The sequence below is a fragment of the Hydractinia symbiolongicarpus genome, chromosome 14 (assembly GCF_029227915.1).
Source record: "Hydractinia symbiolongicarpus strain clone_291-10 chromosome 14, HSymV2.1, whole genome shotgun sequence".
Lineage (NCBI taxonomy): Eukaryota > Metazoa > Cnidaria > Hydrozoa > Anthoathecata > Hydractiniidae > Hydractinia > Hydractinia symbiolongicarpus.
Window position 1 is genome coordinate 19,072,305 of NC_079888.1, and position 12,913 is coordinate 19,085,217.

General features: G+C 33.9%; 1 protein-coding gene across 1 annotated transcript; it reads right to left on the reverse strand.

The window, feature by feature from the left end:
• Window positions 1-1,813: 1,813 nt before the first annotated feature.
• On the reverse strand, window positions 1,814-6,879 carry LOC130625671 (dermonecrotic toxin LarSicTox-betaID1-like). The gene is made up of 6 exons (XM_057440771.1): window positions 6,721-6,879; window positions 4,871-5,039; window positions 4,481-4,590; window positions 4,057-4,154; window positions 2,990-3,284; window positions 1,814-2,549 (listed from the first exon to the last, which is right to left on the reverse strand). Exons 1-6 carry the CDS (start codon window positions 6,776-6,778, stop codon window positions 2,137-2,139), a joined length of 1,143 nt encoding a protein of 380 aa, XP_057296754.1. The 5' UTR covers window positions 6,779-6,879; the 3' UTR covers window positions 1,814-2,136.
• Between the last annotated feature and the right edge of the window lie 6,034 nt (window positions 6,880-12,913).

A 12,913-nucleotide genomic window follows, 5' to 3' on the forward strand; every position in this document is an offset into this window, starting at 1 on the left:
TGGCAGGTATTATTTAAAATCACCATTTAATTGAGGCGTTTTTCATACAGATAGTGATTAGTTAGACGCCAGTTACACGCCTAGCGGGAACTGACCTTAAAGCATAATTAAGGTTTTTTCCTTCTCTGTATTTGTTATCTTAAATCTGTTTTTAGTACATAGATGGGTCCTTAGATGAGTGTACACGAATGCAGACGGGTGTAGACGAGTATAAATGAAAGTTGGCGAGTCACTAAATGACTTTGGACAAGTGTTGACAAGTGCAGAGTAATTTCGTACCCAAGTTGCTTTTTTATCTCCATTTCCAAAACATACGATGATGCACTTAAGCAACTCTGGAAGTGTTAAAAAAGCCACCCCCTTGATGCTAAACCTTTCTGTGTTCATGACCTACAAACATTGATAGAATTTTCTCGTGCAGTTATGCGGTGCTCGGCATATGAAAACAGAAAGTGACAATACTTCGATGGCATATTCCCTCACCATCAATTTAGTGCGTGCGAGTGCATCTATATTATAATACCCGTATACGTCTGTCTGTCACGCAAAATGGTAACCACAGTAGCGAGACACACGAGATAGGGTAAATAAAGGATGGGCAAACTCGTAGATTTATCCTCAAGTTATTTAAGAATTTCTCTTGCATTGTTTTCAAAAATATTTTTTTAAAATCAAGATGGCAATGTCAGAAAATATACAATATGGTCTGGGGACAAGGTTGTATATAAATCAATCAGGCGTTCTCAGCACCAATAAGAAAAGCTGAGCGGTTTGAATACTTACAACACACGGGGGATAATCTCAATCCTAGGAGCTGTTCTGCTACTATAATACTGGAGAAAAGAGGCAAAGGGCACTGAAAACGAGGCTGATTAATAAAAGGTATTCATCGTTGTTCTCAGGTATCGGAATAATTTTTACTTTTTCCTATTTCTTATAATTCGTGTTCACATGTATTATGACTTATAAATTACAGACGATAAAAGTTTATAACGGTTAAGCTACCGTGGTCAGATGGTGATGATTGAGTAAAAGTCCGTTATTCTCTTCGAAAATTCGTTTACAATGCCAATATTTTGAAACTCAGGAAGTATAGCTTATTTTCATACACGAGAAACAGCTTCGTGTTAGCAATTTGAGTTTCGAGCATAACAATGATCTGTCAGCTACAAAAAATAATACAATCAAACTGAACGGAAAAAGTTCTATGAAGTGCAGTTGACCCCCTCTATTCGAATCTCAATAATTTCTGTGTTTTCTTTCAAAAAAGTAAAGTCGCATCTCTAGAGAACGCATCAGCCATTTAACTGACATCATTGTCAATAAGAATTAAAAGTTTTCTCCAAAGGTTACCAACAGTGTGCGTTTGTGGTGCTGCTTTTAACGCAGAGCATGCTTTCACATGCGGTTTGTCATTAACCGTCATAAGAGATATCACTGCTGACATTCTAAATGGGACATAAAAAAAATGACAAAAGAACTAATCTTGCATCAACTAACTGGTGATTCTTTCTGAAAGAATCAACGCTGACTGGAGATAATGTGCGTACTGAAGTTTAAGCAGGATGGATTTGGATTTGAGGAGTCGTTAACCAATGAGCCAAATTTCCTCGAAGTCAAATACTCGATGCTTTTCACTTAAAATACGGGAACAAGAAACAAAGATGTTTTAACTAGAGAATCATTAAGGTAGAATTCGGATCATTCACTTAATTTAGTTTTTGTGTTTTGATGAAGTGTCTCGTCAGTGCAGCAGATTCTTCCGTCACTGATATCAAACTCAATACCGAGAGCCAACAAGGACATCGCAACGTCAAATTTTTGTGTTAATTTATTATTCCTGCCATGATCAACGTCAATGTATTACAAAGTAAATGTTATGAGTCAAAAAAATAAATAATTGTTTGGTCCAGCTGAAGAAAGGTAGGCATTGGTTTAATTATATATAAATATGATGACTTAATTTGCTAGAAATTGAAATAGCCATATTTCAAACTTAAACATTTATTCGCCTGTTTAAGGTGATGCTACAATAAGTAAAAACAAAAACAAAAACAAACAGCTATTCAAGTTTCTCTAAGGGTAGCAGATAATAAAACAATCAATCCCTTTTAGAAAAATATGTTCATCCAAATTTTAGTAAGCTCCACAGTCTCCACGTCCTTCTCGACACGACTCAATCGATTTGTCTGGATTGCGGCATTTGCTGCTGTCTTTATCACTGCACAAAACCACCCAGCCATGACATGTCCAAGCACCTTCGTATGTGCATTGACACGCATACCCTCTTGGTGCTGCTTTTTCAATTTTGCAACCACCAGAGTAGTAATCGCAGTTGCAAGATTCGTAGTTGTCGGTGTTGGTAAGCGGTGTGCTTGATGTCGCAGCAGGAATCTTGTCAGAATGAGTTGCCAATCTGATGTTTTTGTCCTTAACAATTTTAGCAAGTGAGCCAGGATAATTGGTGATGATACCGTTGAAGTAATTTGAATACCATTCCAAGGTATCGCTGCGATCTACGGACCAGGTATAGGTCATACCAAAAACACCTGTAAAAATAATAATAATAATGACAATCGTATTAAAACAATAGACTTCTTTCTTAAAAGTATCAATGTTATCTATTACAGTGGAGAAATTTTTGCACAGTCTATTTCAGCATCAAAATAAACCCAGGAATTGCCATCGCATGTACTTAGAGGAAACTAAAAAGTATAAAATGCTTGAAACTTAATTTCTTACACCCTTTAACTTTAGTTCGGAAAGAATTCTAACAATACCAAAACAAATTAAAAAGTCATCTTAGAGAGCTATACAATCTCTTAAACGATTTCTGCATCTAACGATACCAAAACAAATTAAAAAGTCATTTTAGAGAGCTATACAATCTCTTAAACGATTTCTGCATCTAACGATACCAAAACAAATTAAAAAGTCATTTTAGAGAGATATACAATCTCTTAAACGATTTCTGCATCTAACGAGTTACCTGCATGTTTGTTCATTGCTGCAATTCGTGATTGGTATTTGGTGACAGGGGAAGTAGGTGAACAAGCCGTCAAGCCTTTGTTGTAGACAACATTCTTGTTGCTCAAGGTATTCAATTTATTTTTGGTGTCAGCTAATGTTTCCATGTCAATAGTGAAATGGATCTTACTGCGATGTCTTGAATTTGTTTTAGAAATTTCTGTGATGTATGGCATGGAGTCAAATCCTGGAGCACCAACGATCACCTCTCCTCGGAAACCTCTACCGAAGAGCTCTGAATCCAACAAACGAAGAACCTGAATATTTTATAAATAAACACGACATCTTAATAAAAGCAACATTTTTATGTTTCTGTCCAAAATTAAATATAGGTTTAATGTTATTAGACAGAAAAAGCATAGCTGATGTTTAATTTAATGGGAAAATAAATAAATACAGCGAAATATTTGATTGCCGAGATCTTGTGGAAGAATTTATATGAAAGTAGCTCTCCTTAGTATACCGCATATTGCATAGCTTGTTCTTGGAATGTTTCTCGTGTAGCAGATTGTGGTTTTAACCTTTAGTCAACAAGTTTTGTGATCGTAACCGTGTTGAGCTGTTTTTCTTGCTTATCTTTTAGCACCAACACTGCTTTTGCAAGGGGAGTTTTTTCAGCTTCGCCGGCAGAAAAAAATTGTGTTGACTTTTCATGCGTAAGATTATGTTTCGTGAGATTTCAAATTAGTAAATCGTGACTTTTTTTGGCGAAACAACAGATAATTCCCAGCTAACTAAAGCTAATACATTTTATGTTTTAGTCCCCGTTGGATAAGCACCGCACTCTAAAACGTAATAAAATTTTTAAATAACTCTTCCTTCCTTTTTTAAATGCCCTAACAACAGAACAACAGTGTCGTTGCTAAAAAAAAAACGTTCTAACACCATAAAACAAGTTGTTGAAAACACAACTTAGGGATATATTAAAAATTTTGAGGCAAGATCTCAATTTTGATGTGCATCTCCACCTGAAACGTTCAAATCAAGAAATTTGACAACCTTTTGTCAGTAAAACTAAATTATCCTTACCTCCCTGGCAGCACGTCTTTGTGTTGCAGCGTTCATATTTTTGCTTTGATCTGTAAGCTTGCTATCAATCATGACCATGACCATTTTTCTTTGTCCAGCTAAAAAAATATCCAATCGGATTGCAAAAAAATGTAATGATTTCATTGATGTTTATAAATGTTATAATACGCGACTTTCCGTCTGTGAGCCAAGATGGTAGCTCCAACAGAGGGGGAAGTATTCTCTTGAAATTCTCGGCCAGATAAATTTGCGACTAGTTTTATGCAACTCACACAACAATCATCAATGTATTTCTTCGTTGTCTTACTGTCAATCAGCGAATAATATTATTATGAGTGACATTCTTGCGCATGTAGCAATGTTATGTCAATAGTGAATAGTCAAAAGTGTTGAATCTCTTTGGTATAATAGAAGTTTGACTTACCGATATATCGTAGCAGTTCTTTCACTTCAGTTTTTGCATCACATGGACGAGTCGATGTCTTTTCAAGTTGAGCGCAAACACTGTTCGGGAAAGCAATGTTGCAACCGCCTCTAAAGTTGCGGAAGATGTGGCGTTTAAAACCTTAAACCTTTGTGAAATTATTTTGCACGTATCCCAAATTATATCTTTTTGTGTTGTGGTAGTTTATTATTTATAAGTCATGAGATATATTTAATAATTTTATATTTCAAATCCAATGCAGAAGTGTTTTAATACCAACGGAAATATACTACATTTTAATTTTCGGGAATCAGGATTATAGTATCTGGTTCTCAAATCACTTGTCATACTGGATTTAAATGTTGAATGTTTTGAAACACTAAAACTTACTCGGCACACATACACGAACAGTCGCATGGATTCACATGAAAGAATTCGTACGGTGTTCCATCAGTTTTAAATTGCAGATCAACTTCCACAGCATTGGCACCGTTTTCCATTGCCCATTTAACAGCTGGTTTATTGTTTGTCATATGAGCGATGTTGTAAAAACCTTCCGCTATGACGAAATGGTTATTGTATTAATTAAGTTGTATTGCAGCTGAAAGACAATACTGTGTGTATTAACAAAGTTTTGATTATGAGCAGGCAGAGAGTTATTCAGAAAGCTAAGCACGTGCTATGTTTCAACCCACTAAGTTAAGATACTTTGTTTTGTTTTTTAAAAAAATCGTTCATATTCGTGTCTACAAAATTTTTGTTCCGCATCCTTGTTTTTGCGACAGATTCTTTTTTGCATGCTCAAAAAAATGGGCAATAAAAGTTGAATATTCACTACAGACATTTTTTTTTGCCTTTCCGTGCTTTAAAGTCTGGAGGTGTTAAATTAACTTTACTTGGGTAAGTTATAGATACAGTATAACTGTTTTAGCTTCTTGTTGACTTTTAAAGTTATCAACAATGTTTGAATGCTTAAAAAAAAACACATCAATGCATTGAATTACTGCGTTATATTCTCTCTGGTGAATGAAATAAATAAATTCACCTTTTGTTGGGATAGATAAAGAAAAATCAAACTATTTTTACTATTTTGTTTTCGCATTCTTTAATTTTAATTTTTTTCTTATTGCAACTGGATGATATGAACATCTCAATAAGTTGTTAAAAACTTTTATTAAAATTGAGAAATATATGTCGCAGATTAAGCGATAAAATGATGTCGTTTTTATGCACTATTTAAGGTGGCAGTAACCCTTTTAAAAATCGGAATTTTCTTTTTCACATCATCAGTTACGAATGCTTATTTTCAGACTATATATCCATATTTTTTCTGTTATAACACATTTGTTACGATTTTATGGTTATCTTTCACCAAAAATATTCAGCCTCAACAATTCCTCTTTATAATAAAATTCAGGAATAATTAATTAATTAGTTCCACCGAATATAGTTTAAGTGTACGTGCTTGCGAAATTGTACAGAAAGAAATGACGTAATAATTAAAGAGAAACGTTAATAACAACAAAGATGGCGCATTATGTAGAAATTTAAGACGATCTTCATTATGCTACACTGCACGAGCTTTAACTTTCGATAGCATTTTCGTTTTACTTTAAAGTTTTCCAGACATGCTTGGTGAACCATGCAGCCATGATACGGTGTGCGGAAATCTTTTTATTCGTAATATTTTTCTTTCAACAGTGTTCAATGCAGCAGGGGATGCTGACAAAAAATCTTTTGAAAAAAACCAAAAGGCTATTGTTAAAAAATAAGAATAAACAAAAAAAATCCGCACATCGTTTTAACATGGTTAACCCGAGGTTCATTTAAAAACAGAATCGGATGAAAAATAACGAGATTGTAAAAAGTTGGAGCTCGTAGAAGCCATTTTTTTCTTGTTTATGACACATTTTTAAATAGAAATTTCCGCTGACTCACCAATTTTAGTGTTAAGTTAAAATCATTTTATTATGTATTAAGGCCTATATTTGTACGAAATAGTAAAAAAAAATGGTATAAATAAAACACTGAGTAAATAATTCAGCTATTTGGACAGCTAAAAAGGGTTACTGCCACCTTAACTGCCGATTTAAGCTATTAATCAACATAAAATTAGTTTTTCTCAACAATAATTTCGCTAGTTAAAAAGTAATTTTTTTTCTGCAGAAGTTTAATTTCGCAAATACAATGCAAACTCTGACATTTGAATAGCAATCTTGACATTAAAGTTTAATTCTTACCGTTGATGTGGTTAACCACGTAAAGAACTCCAAAAATAAAAAATGCTGCAGCCTTCATCTTTATTTTGATTTTTCTCTCCTTGCAATACTGTTTCAAGGATAGAGTAAAGTGAAATAAAAATAGCCTATTTATATGTTTTTGAACTGGTAAAATCGTAACCCCCGCATAGTAAATGTTATAATCTTAAAATATTAGAGAATTTATAGTTTTAACGGGGGTTGTGTTAGATATGTAATTACCATGATTTTGTAACTTCTTTTACTTTGATTCTAATTAGACCGATGCAATAAAGAAATAATACCGAATCAAGTAAATGTTATTCCACCTGGCACTGTTTTAATTGATTTCAAACAAACACATTTTTTTTAATTAAATGTTATTTTATATACATTTAATTTAAAATAATCTTAAATATTATTTCATTTTTCTCCTTTCCGTTATTAGGTTTTAATTATTTTATTCCCCAAACATACCTCCTTTGAAGTGCCGCAACTCTCTTTTTTTGAAAATATACAAGTTTTAGTGTAGTGTTATGTATTCATTCAAGGATGCGTACCGGTAGTGTCGTTTTAATGAAATTGCATATTATATGTGTGGGATTTCACTTTAAAACCACAAATAAATTTGCAATATAGTAACATAAATCCTCTTTCCCTTGTTTCTGACCGTACTGCTCGCCGTCCCAACTCACACTGTTCGCACACGCGCTCCTCCCTCACTCTCCTTTGCACATTTCCCACATATGAAAGCTAAACGTGCTGTGTCTTCCTATTGGTATAATTATCAATTTATATGCTTCAGTGTCAACATATCAGAGTTTCCGATCATCTGCTAGATTTGCTTGTCCTAAATTTGTTGTGCACACTTACTATGAGTATGATACGGGAAGCCTAACGCTAACAACGCCATAAGCATTGAAATTTTAAAAATAGATACTAAATGAACATACTTCTCGGGCGCACGGAAAATTCCAAGATGAGCATAGTCTTAGAATATTCTGAAACTTTTATTTAATTTTATTATGAATTTTCTGATAGCGTAACACGCTTATAAAAAAACCATGTAGGAAGTGAATATAGTTTCCGTTTGCCAACAAATTCTGTCAAAGTGATTTCTACGATATATATACACAATTGTAGTGTAAGATAAAGAGAATAAATTAGTGTATTTATTTTTCTGCTTGCGTCAGCATAGCTATGTGACATCATCAGCATTGAAATTCGAAGAAACGTTACGTACAGTACAATACCATTCCTTTTTTAGTATTGATATAAATGGTTTCTAACATAACTTCTGGTTTTTGCAAATAAAACGGATAAGTACTAGCAAAATTTCAAAAAATCTGACTGGAATTTTAAAAATCAGAGAAAAATCGGGAAAACGAATTTAACAGGTGAAGAATGTTTAAATTAATAACGTAAACAATTTTTAAGTTATTAGATCAGGATTTATAACATTTTTCCATTTTAGTGCGTTTGCTATGGTGAGTCTGAGCAATGTATCCTAATTCATGACGCCATCAACTGGTGGAATCAACTTTTTTGAAAAAGACGGTAGTCATAAAAATATTAGTTAAGTTTCATGAGAACTGGGCAAATATTTCCTATAATTGAATTTGAATATGCTGCGGCCACTTCAAGACCTTATGTCAAAGAGGGTTAAAAGAAAGGGAAAGAATGACTATGTTGTTCTTACATTCTGTTTTCTTGAGTTTGACACTATCTTTTCAATTCAACATTGCGTATTTTCGTTGAAATGACAGCGCATTGCTTTTGCAATTTTCTAAATGGTAAAACTCCCAATCGGTGTATATAAAAACAGGTCAACACACACAAAAAGTTGAGTTGGCTATAATACGACAGTAACACAATTTAAAAATGCAAAAATGAAAAAGGGTTGTTTTAGTTGGGGTTTTTTACATAATAATTTAATTAACGCGAGCAGTGCTTATCATTAATATAAATTGTTATTTTCGTTTCAATGTTTTTAATATTTATTAGCAAATATAATTTTAATTGAAGAAATAATTTTTATATCCAATTCGTATGCATAACTGAACAAACACATTTTGAATTGGTAATAATCTTATCCTAATTGCGAATTTTAAAACTACTATATTTATTTGTAGTATCTAACATTTACATATACTGTATATAAGAATAAATTTTAATTCATGGGCGCTTCGCGCGAATTTAAATTCACAATTGATTGTTTTTAACAACTAGTTAAATGCATTCAAATACTATTTTTCATATCAGTGCTATATGAATTCTTTTCCAGCACTGGTAACTAAACAACCAGAAAACATTTTCAACCCAACATGTCAAATGGAACACCCCACTCAGAACTAGTTTATGATGTCATGCGTAATTTGTGATACTTCAAAGTCCAATTCTTTAGAACTAATCAATATTTTTCGAAAAAATGAGCACAATTCCTAGGCAACTTTTCAAACTTTTTTTTTATATGAAATTAACTTGTTTTTTGGCGGGAAGTAAGCTAGATTTTATTACTTGGTTAAGGCTAGCACCACGGGGAAAAAGGTAGACGATGGTTCTTTGAGTGTCAGGATGGTTATAATTTTCCTTGTTATATTTTTATACCCAAAAAAATTATGGACAAAATGCAATGACACAACACAACTTATTTCGAAGTTTGCAGCTACAAGATATGATAAGATGCTATGTGGGAGTCACCCATTTTAAACTTGTCAATGGTTATAGCGGACTTAGGACTTCATATATTGGGTCATTGTGTTAAATCCAATATTTGCACGTCAGAACGACCAGTTTTTTCGTATTTCTTGACGCTAGTGAATGCCATTAGGAAATTTTTAAACGCCTTTTACCTGACCTACGTGTGCGCAAAAGTAGCGACTTTACATCCTGTTGGCTGCAGAGTATTTAGCAATTGACCTTTTCGGCCATGTTTAAAAAAAAAAGGAAAATCATCTTTGTTTCTTTAATTTTCTATTTAAGTATAGCTGAAGTTTGTAATGAAAAAAAAACTGCTAGATGTTTTTTTATTTAATTTAGGCAATTGCAGCAAAAACGTCATTCGCCAAACTTAGATTCCTTTATCCAAATTTAGATGTACTACGAAATAACTGTTTACTAACTTCGATTTCGACAAAATCTTTTAATCTCAAAATAAATGTCTTCGCACCCATCACAGTCCGTATGTCACGGTTTGCAAGCAGCCTGCATTTCCGACTTTATCTGATTATGTTTTTGTCGAGCTTGATTAGGCATTGATCATACAAAATAAACGTGAGTATTCTGCTAAATAGGCTCAGTGCATCAAATTAGGAATGTTCGTTTTGTTATCCACTTTCGCTGACTGTAATAGAACAAAAGTAGAGTTGACCATCTAAAAAGAGAAACAACTGCAGCAAGCCAGCTATAGCATCGCTTTGAAGATTGACATCAGTAAAGAATACTATTTCAATTGTTTTCCTTTATGGGGTGGCGACAAAGAACTTTTCAAAGATGAGGCCGATCAAAACAGGACTATCCAGCTTAAATAGCCGTACACGTTACAGAGTTAAAAAAACATACGGCTTGGTGTACAATTTTTTTAGCACCTGGACTGAAGTTTCAGATAATAATTGACAAACTTTGTAGTCTGGTTAACACTTATAATTTTTCCTGGCGTTACGGCACGACGTCAATAAACTAATTTAATGTCAATAGCTTATTAAAATAAATAAAATGCTTACAAGTTTTGGGCAAAAAACATGGGAGACGGTTGGAAATAACTGATGTCACCTCTGCGTGGGTAACTAAGGACCACCTGACATCAAAATGGGACCAATTTGATAGAGCTGGTTGAACTTACCCGTTTTAGAATAGATAAGCTGTCTGTTACGTCATCAAAAAGTCTCTCAAAATTTCTAACTGTTCGACAAAAAAATATGATCCTATATATTTTCTTCGTCAGCGTTTCAGGTATTCTTTGTATTTTAGCGGGTCTTTGGTGACGTCAGAAATTTTTTTATTAAACCTTTATATCTCTTTAAACGTTTGTCAAAACCACATGATCCTATACGTTTTCTCTATCAGCATTTCAAGCTATACACCCTACAAGAAAGAGGTAAACAAATCATGCAAAAGGATTGTTTACATCCGCTGCTGACGCTTCAATTCTTAAAAACGCTACATCTCTTCCTTTCCTAAGTTTTTCACTACAGAAACAATATTATTACTTGTAGAGAAGCATGTTTTTTTACCATGGGGATACTTCTTTTTTATACAACTTTTAACTGGGTAGAAAGTATAACATAATACTTGGATAACATTTTAGGCCAGCAACTTGCTTAGGGTAGCAAATCATCATGTTATTTAACAACCTTGTACCCAGGCTTTTTTTACGCCTCCTATGATATATTCTGACACGGGACGGCTCGGTAATAGCCTTGGTCCAGGCTAATCACATGCTGAATTTGATTGGATCCGCTATTTGAATAAAGAGTTTGACAGAGTTAATTTATAATCAAACAAGGTGATGGAGAGTGGAGAAAAAATACTAGTGGGACGAAAAACACAGAAATGCTGGAAGAATGATTCTATCAAAATATATTAGCTGCAAATAAGGGATAGATGTTACTGACTCAGGCTAGCTAACTGTAAAAATTTCAGGAGATGTTTTGTCGTAGTTGGCTTTTCACTTTTTTTTGTTTTGTCACAGGTAAAACACGTGAGGTTGCATGTTTGTCAACCAGGTGTATAATGTTAAAAAGTTGTAAATCGGCACTTTGATGTAAACATCATTTATCAACAGCGTAGAGATTTTTAGTAGCCGGAGCAAACTATCATTTTTTTCCATGTTGAAAAAAAACCTTTAAGCTCTAGGAAAAAATTCTAAAGATTTAAGGATCTATTGTTACAGAATTTTATTCAGAGAAAACTAAAACATTCAGCAAGTATTCAAAAATCTTTGTTACTTTCATTTTCATTGCAGCTTCATAGGTCTTTTTGAAGGGAGGACCCACCAATACATATTGGATTTCATTGTTCGCATTTCTAAAAACAACGAGATTTTTATATGTATTTTGATAAAATTATATATTTTTTGATAGATAGATAAATAGATAAATGTGCATATTTTACATGGCTAGCCTCACAAATATCGAGGGATATACCCTGTCTATTATTTCCAGGAGGGGCTATGGCGTAGATGGAGAGTCCTAGAGTATTTAATGCTCATTTTGAGCTACGCAGACCCAATTAGAGCCCGCGCTCTACTAGACAACTCCCGGCAACATCCAACGGCCCACACAGTGTGCCATCTTCCCAATTTCCCTCACATGGCTTGGGTTAACCCGGGGCTATGGTAACATTCACTCGCCCATGTTGAATCGCCGTCAAGAGGAATCGAACCCCGGTCTCCCGCACAGAGTACGAGAGCTATAACCACTAATCTACGGCGCCATAAAATTAATAAAAATTGTCTAGTTCCCAGTCGTTTATTAACGGACACAATGCCTTGTATAATTCTAGTGCACGTCAGCAATAATTGGAAAATTGGTAAATCCAGTACCCTGCGGTCTTACCTGCAGATCTTCAGGACAACAAAAATTTAAAGAATCAAATTCGCGGAAACTCGTAAACATACCTTTTTACTATATCTCGGGCCTAGTTTTCAATTTCCGCTATTTTGTGATGATTCGAATGTGTGATAAAATCGAACAGTGAATGTATGAATGTTATTGAATAAATATATAATAAAAATAAGATATATAAGGAATGAATATTTTTCTTTTTCAGAACTATGTATAGAAGCCTATTCGTATGTATCTATGCAAAAGGAACGAAAATCTGATTTTGTTTTCTTGTTTACTCTTTATGACCTGTTAACCATTTAATGTCATGTAACGTACACTTAACGAAGCTCCATTCTGGAAAACGTCATCGATTAAGACGTGTAGCCGGTACTGCCTGATTCTCTTCCGGAAAGATCTCACAGTGAGACTAACGTAAACAACTCTGTCATACTTTCCTAATTGTGTAACTTTCCACTCATAAATTCCAGACCCTTCAGCTCCTGGTAAATTATCAGAACCTATTTGTATAAAACTTGGACCTTGATTACGCCTTTGAAAACCATCTCTATAAGAAGGCGCTATAACCTCCTTCCAATCGAACCAGCTAATGGTGTCAAACAGTTCTCTGTCTGAGATATCTTCACGATATG

Coding starts and splice junctions, on each gene's coding strand:
- LOC130625671 (XM_057440771.1), bottom strand. CDS start 6,778: ATGAAGGCTGCAGCATTTTTTATTTTTGGAGTTCTTTACGTGGTTAAC. Junction 5,040..6,720: donor CGTGGTTAACCACATCAACG/GTAAGAATTAAA, acceptor ATTTCGTCATAG/CGGAAGGTTTTTACAACATC. Junction 4,155..4,480: donor AGAACTGCTACGATATATCG/GTAAGTCAAACT, acceptor ATATTTTTTTAG/CTGGACAAAGAAAAATGGTC.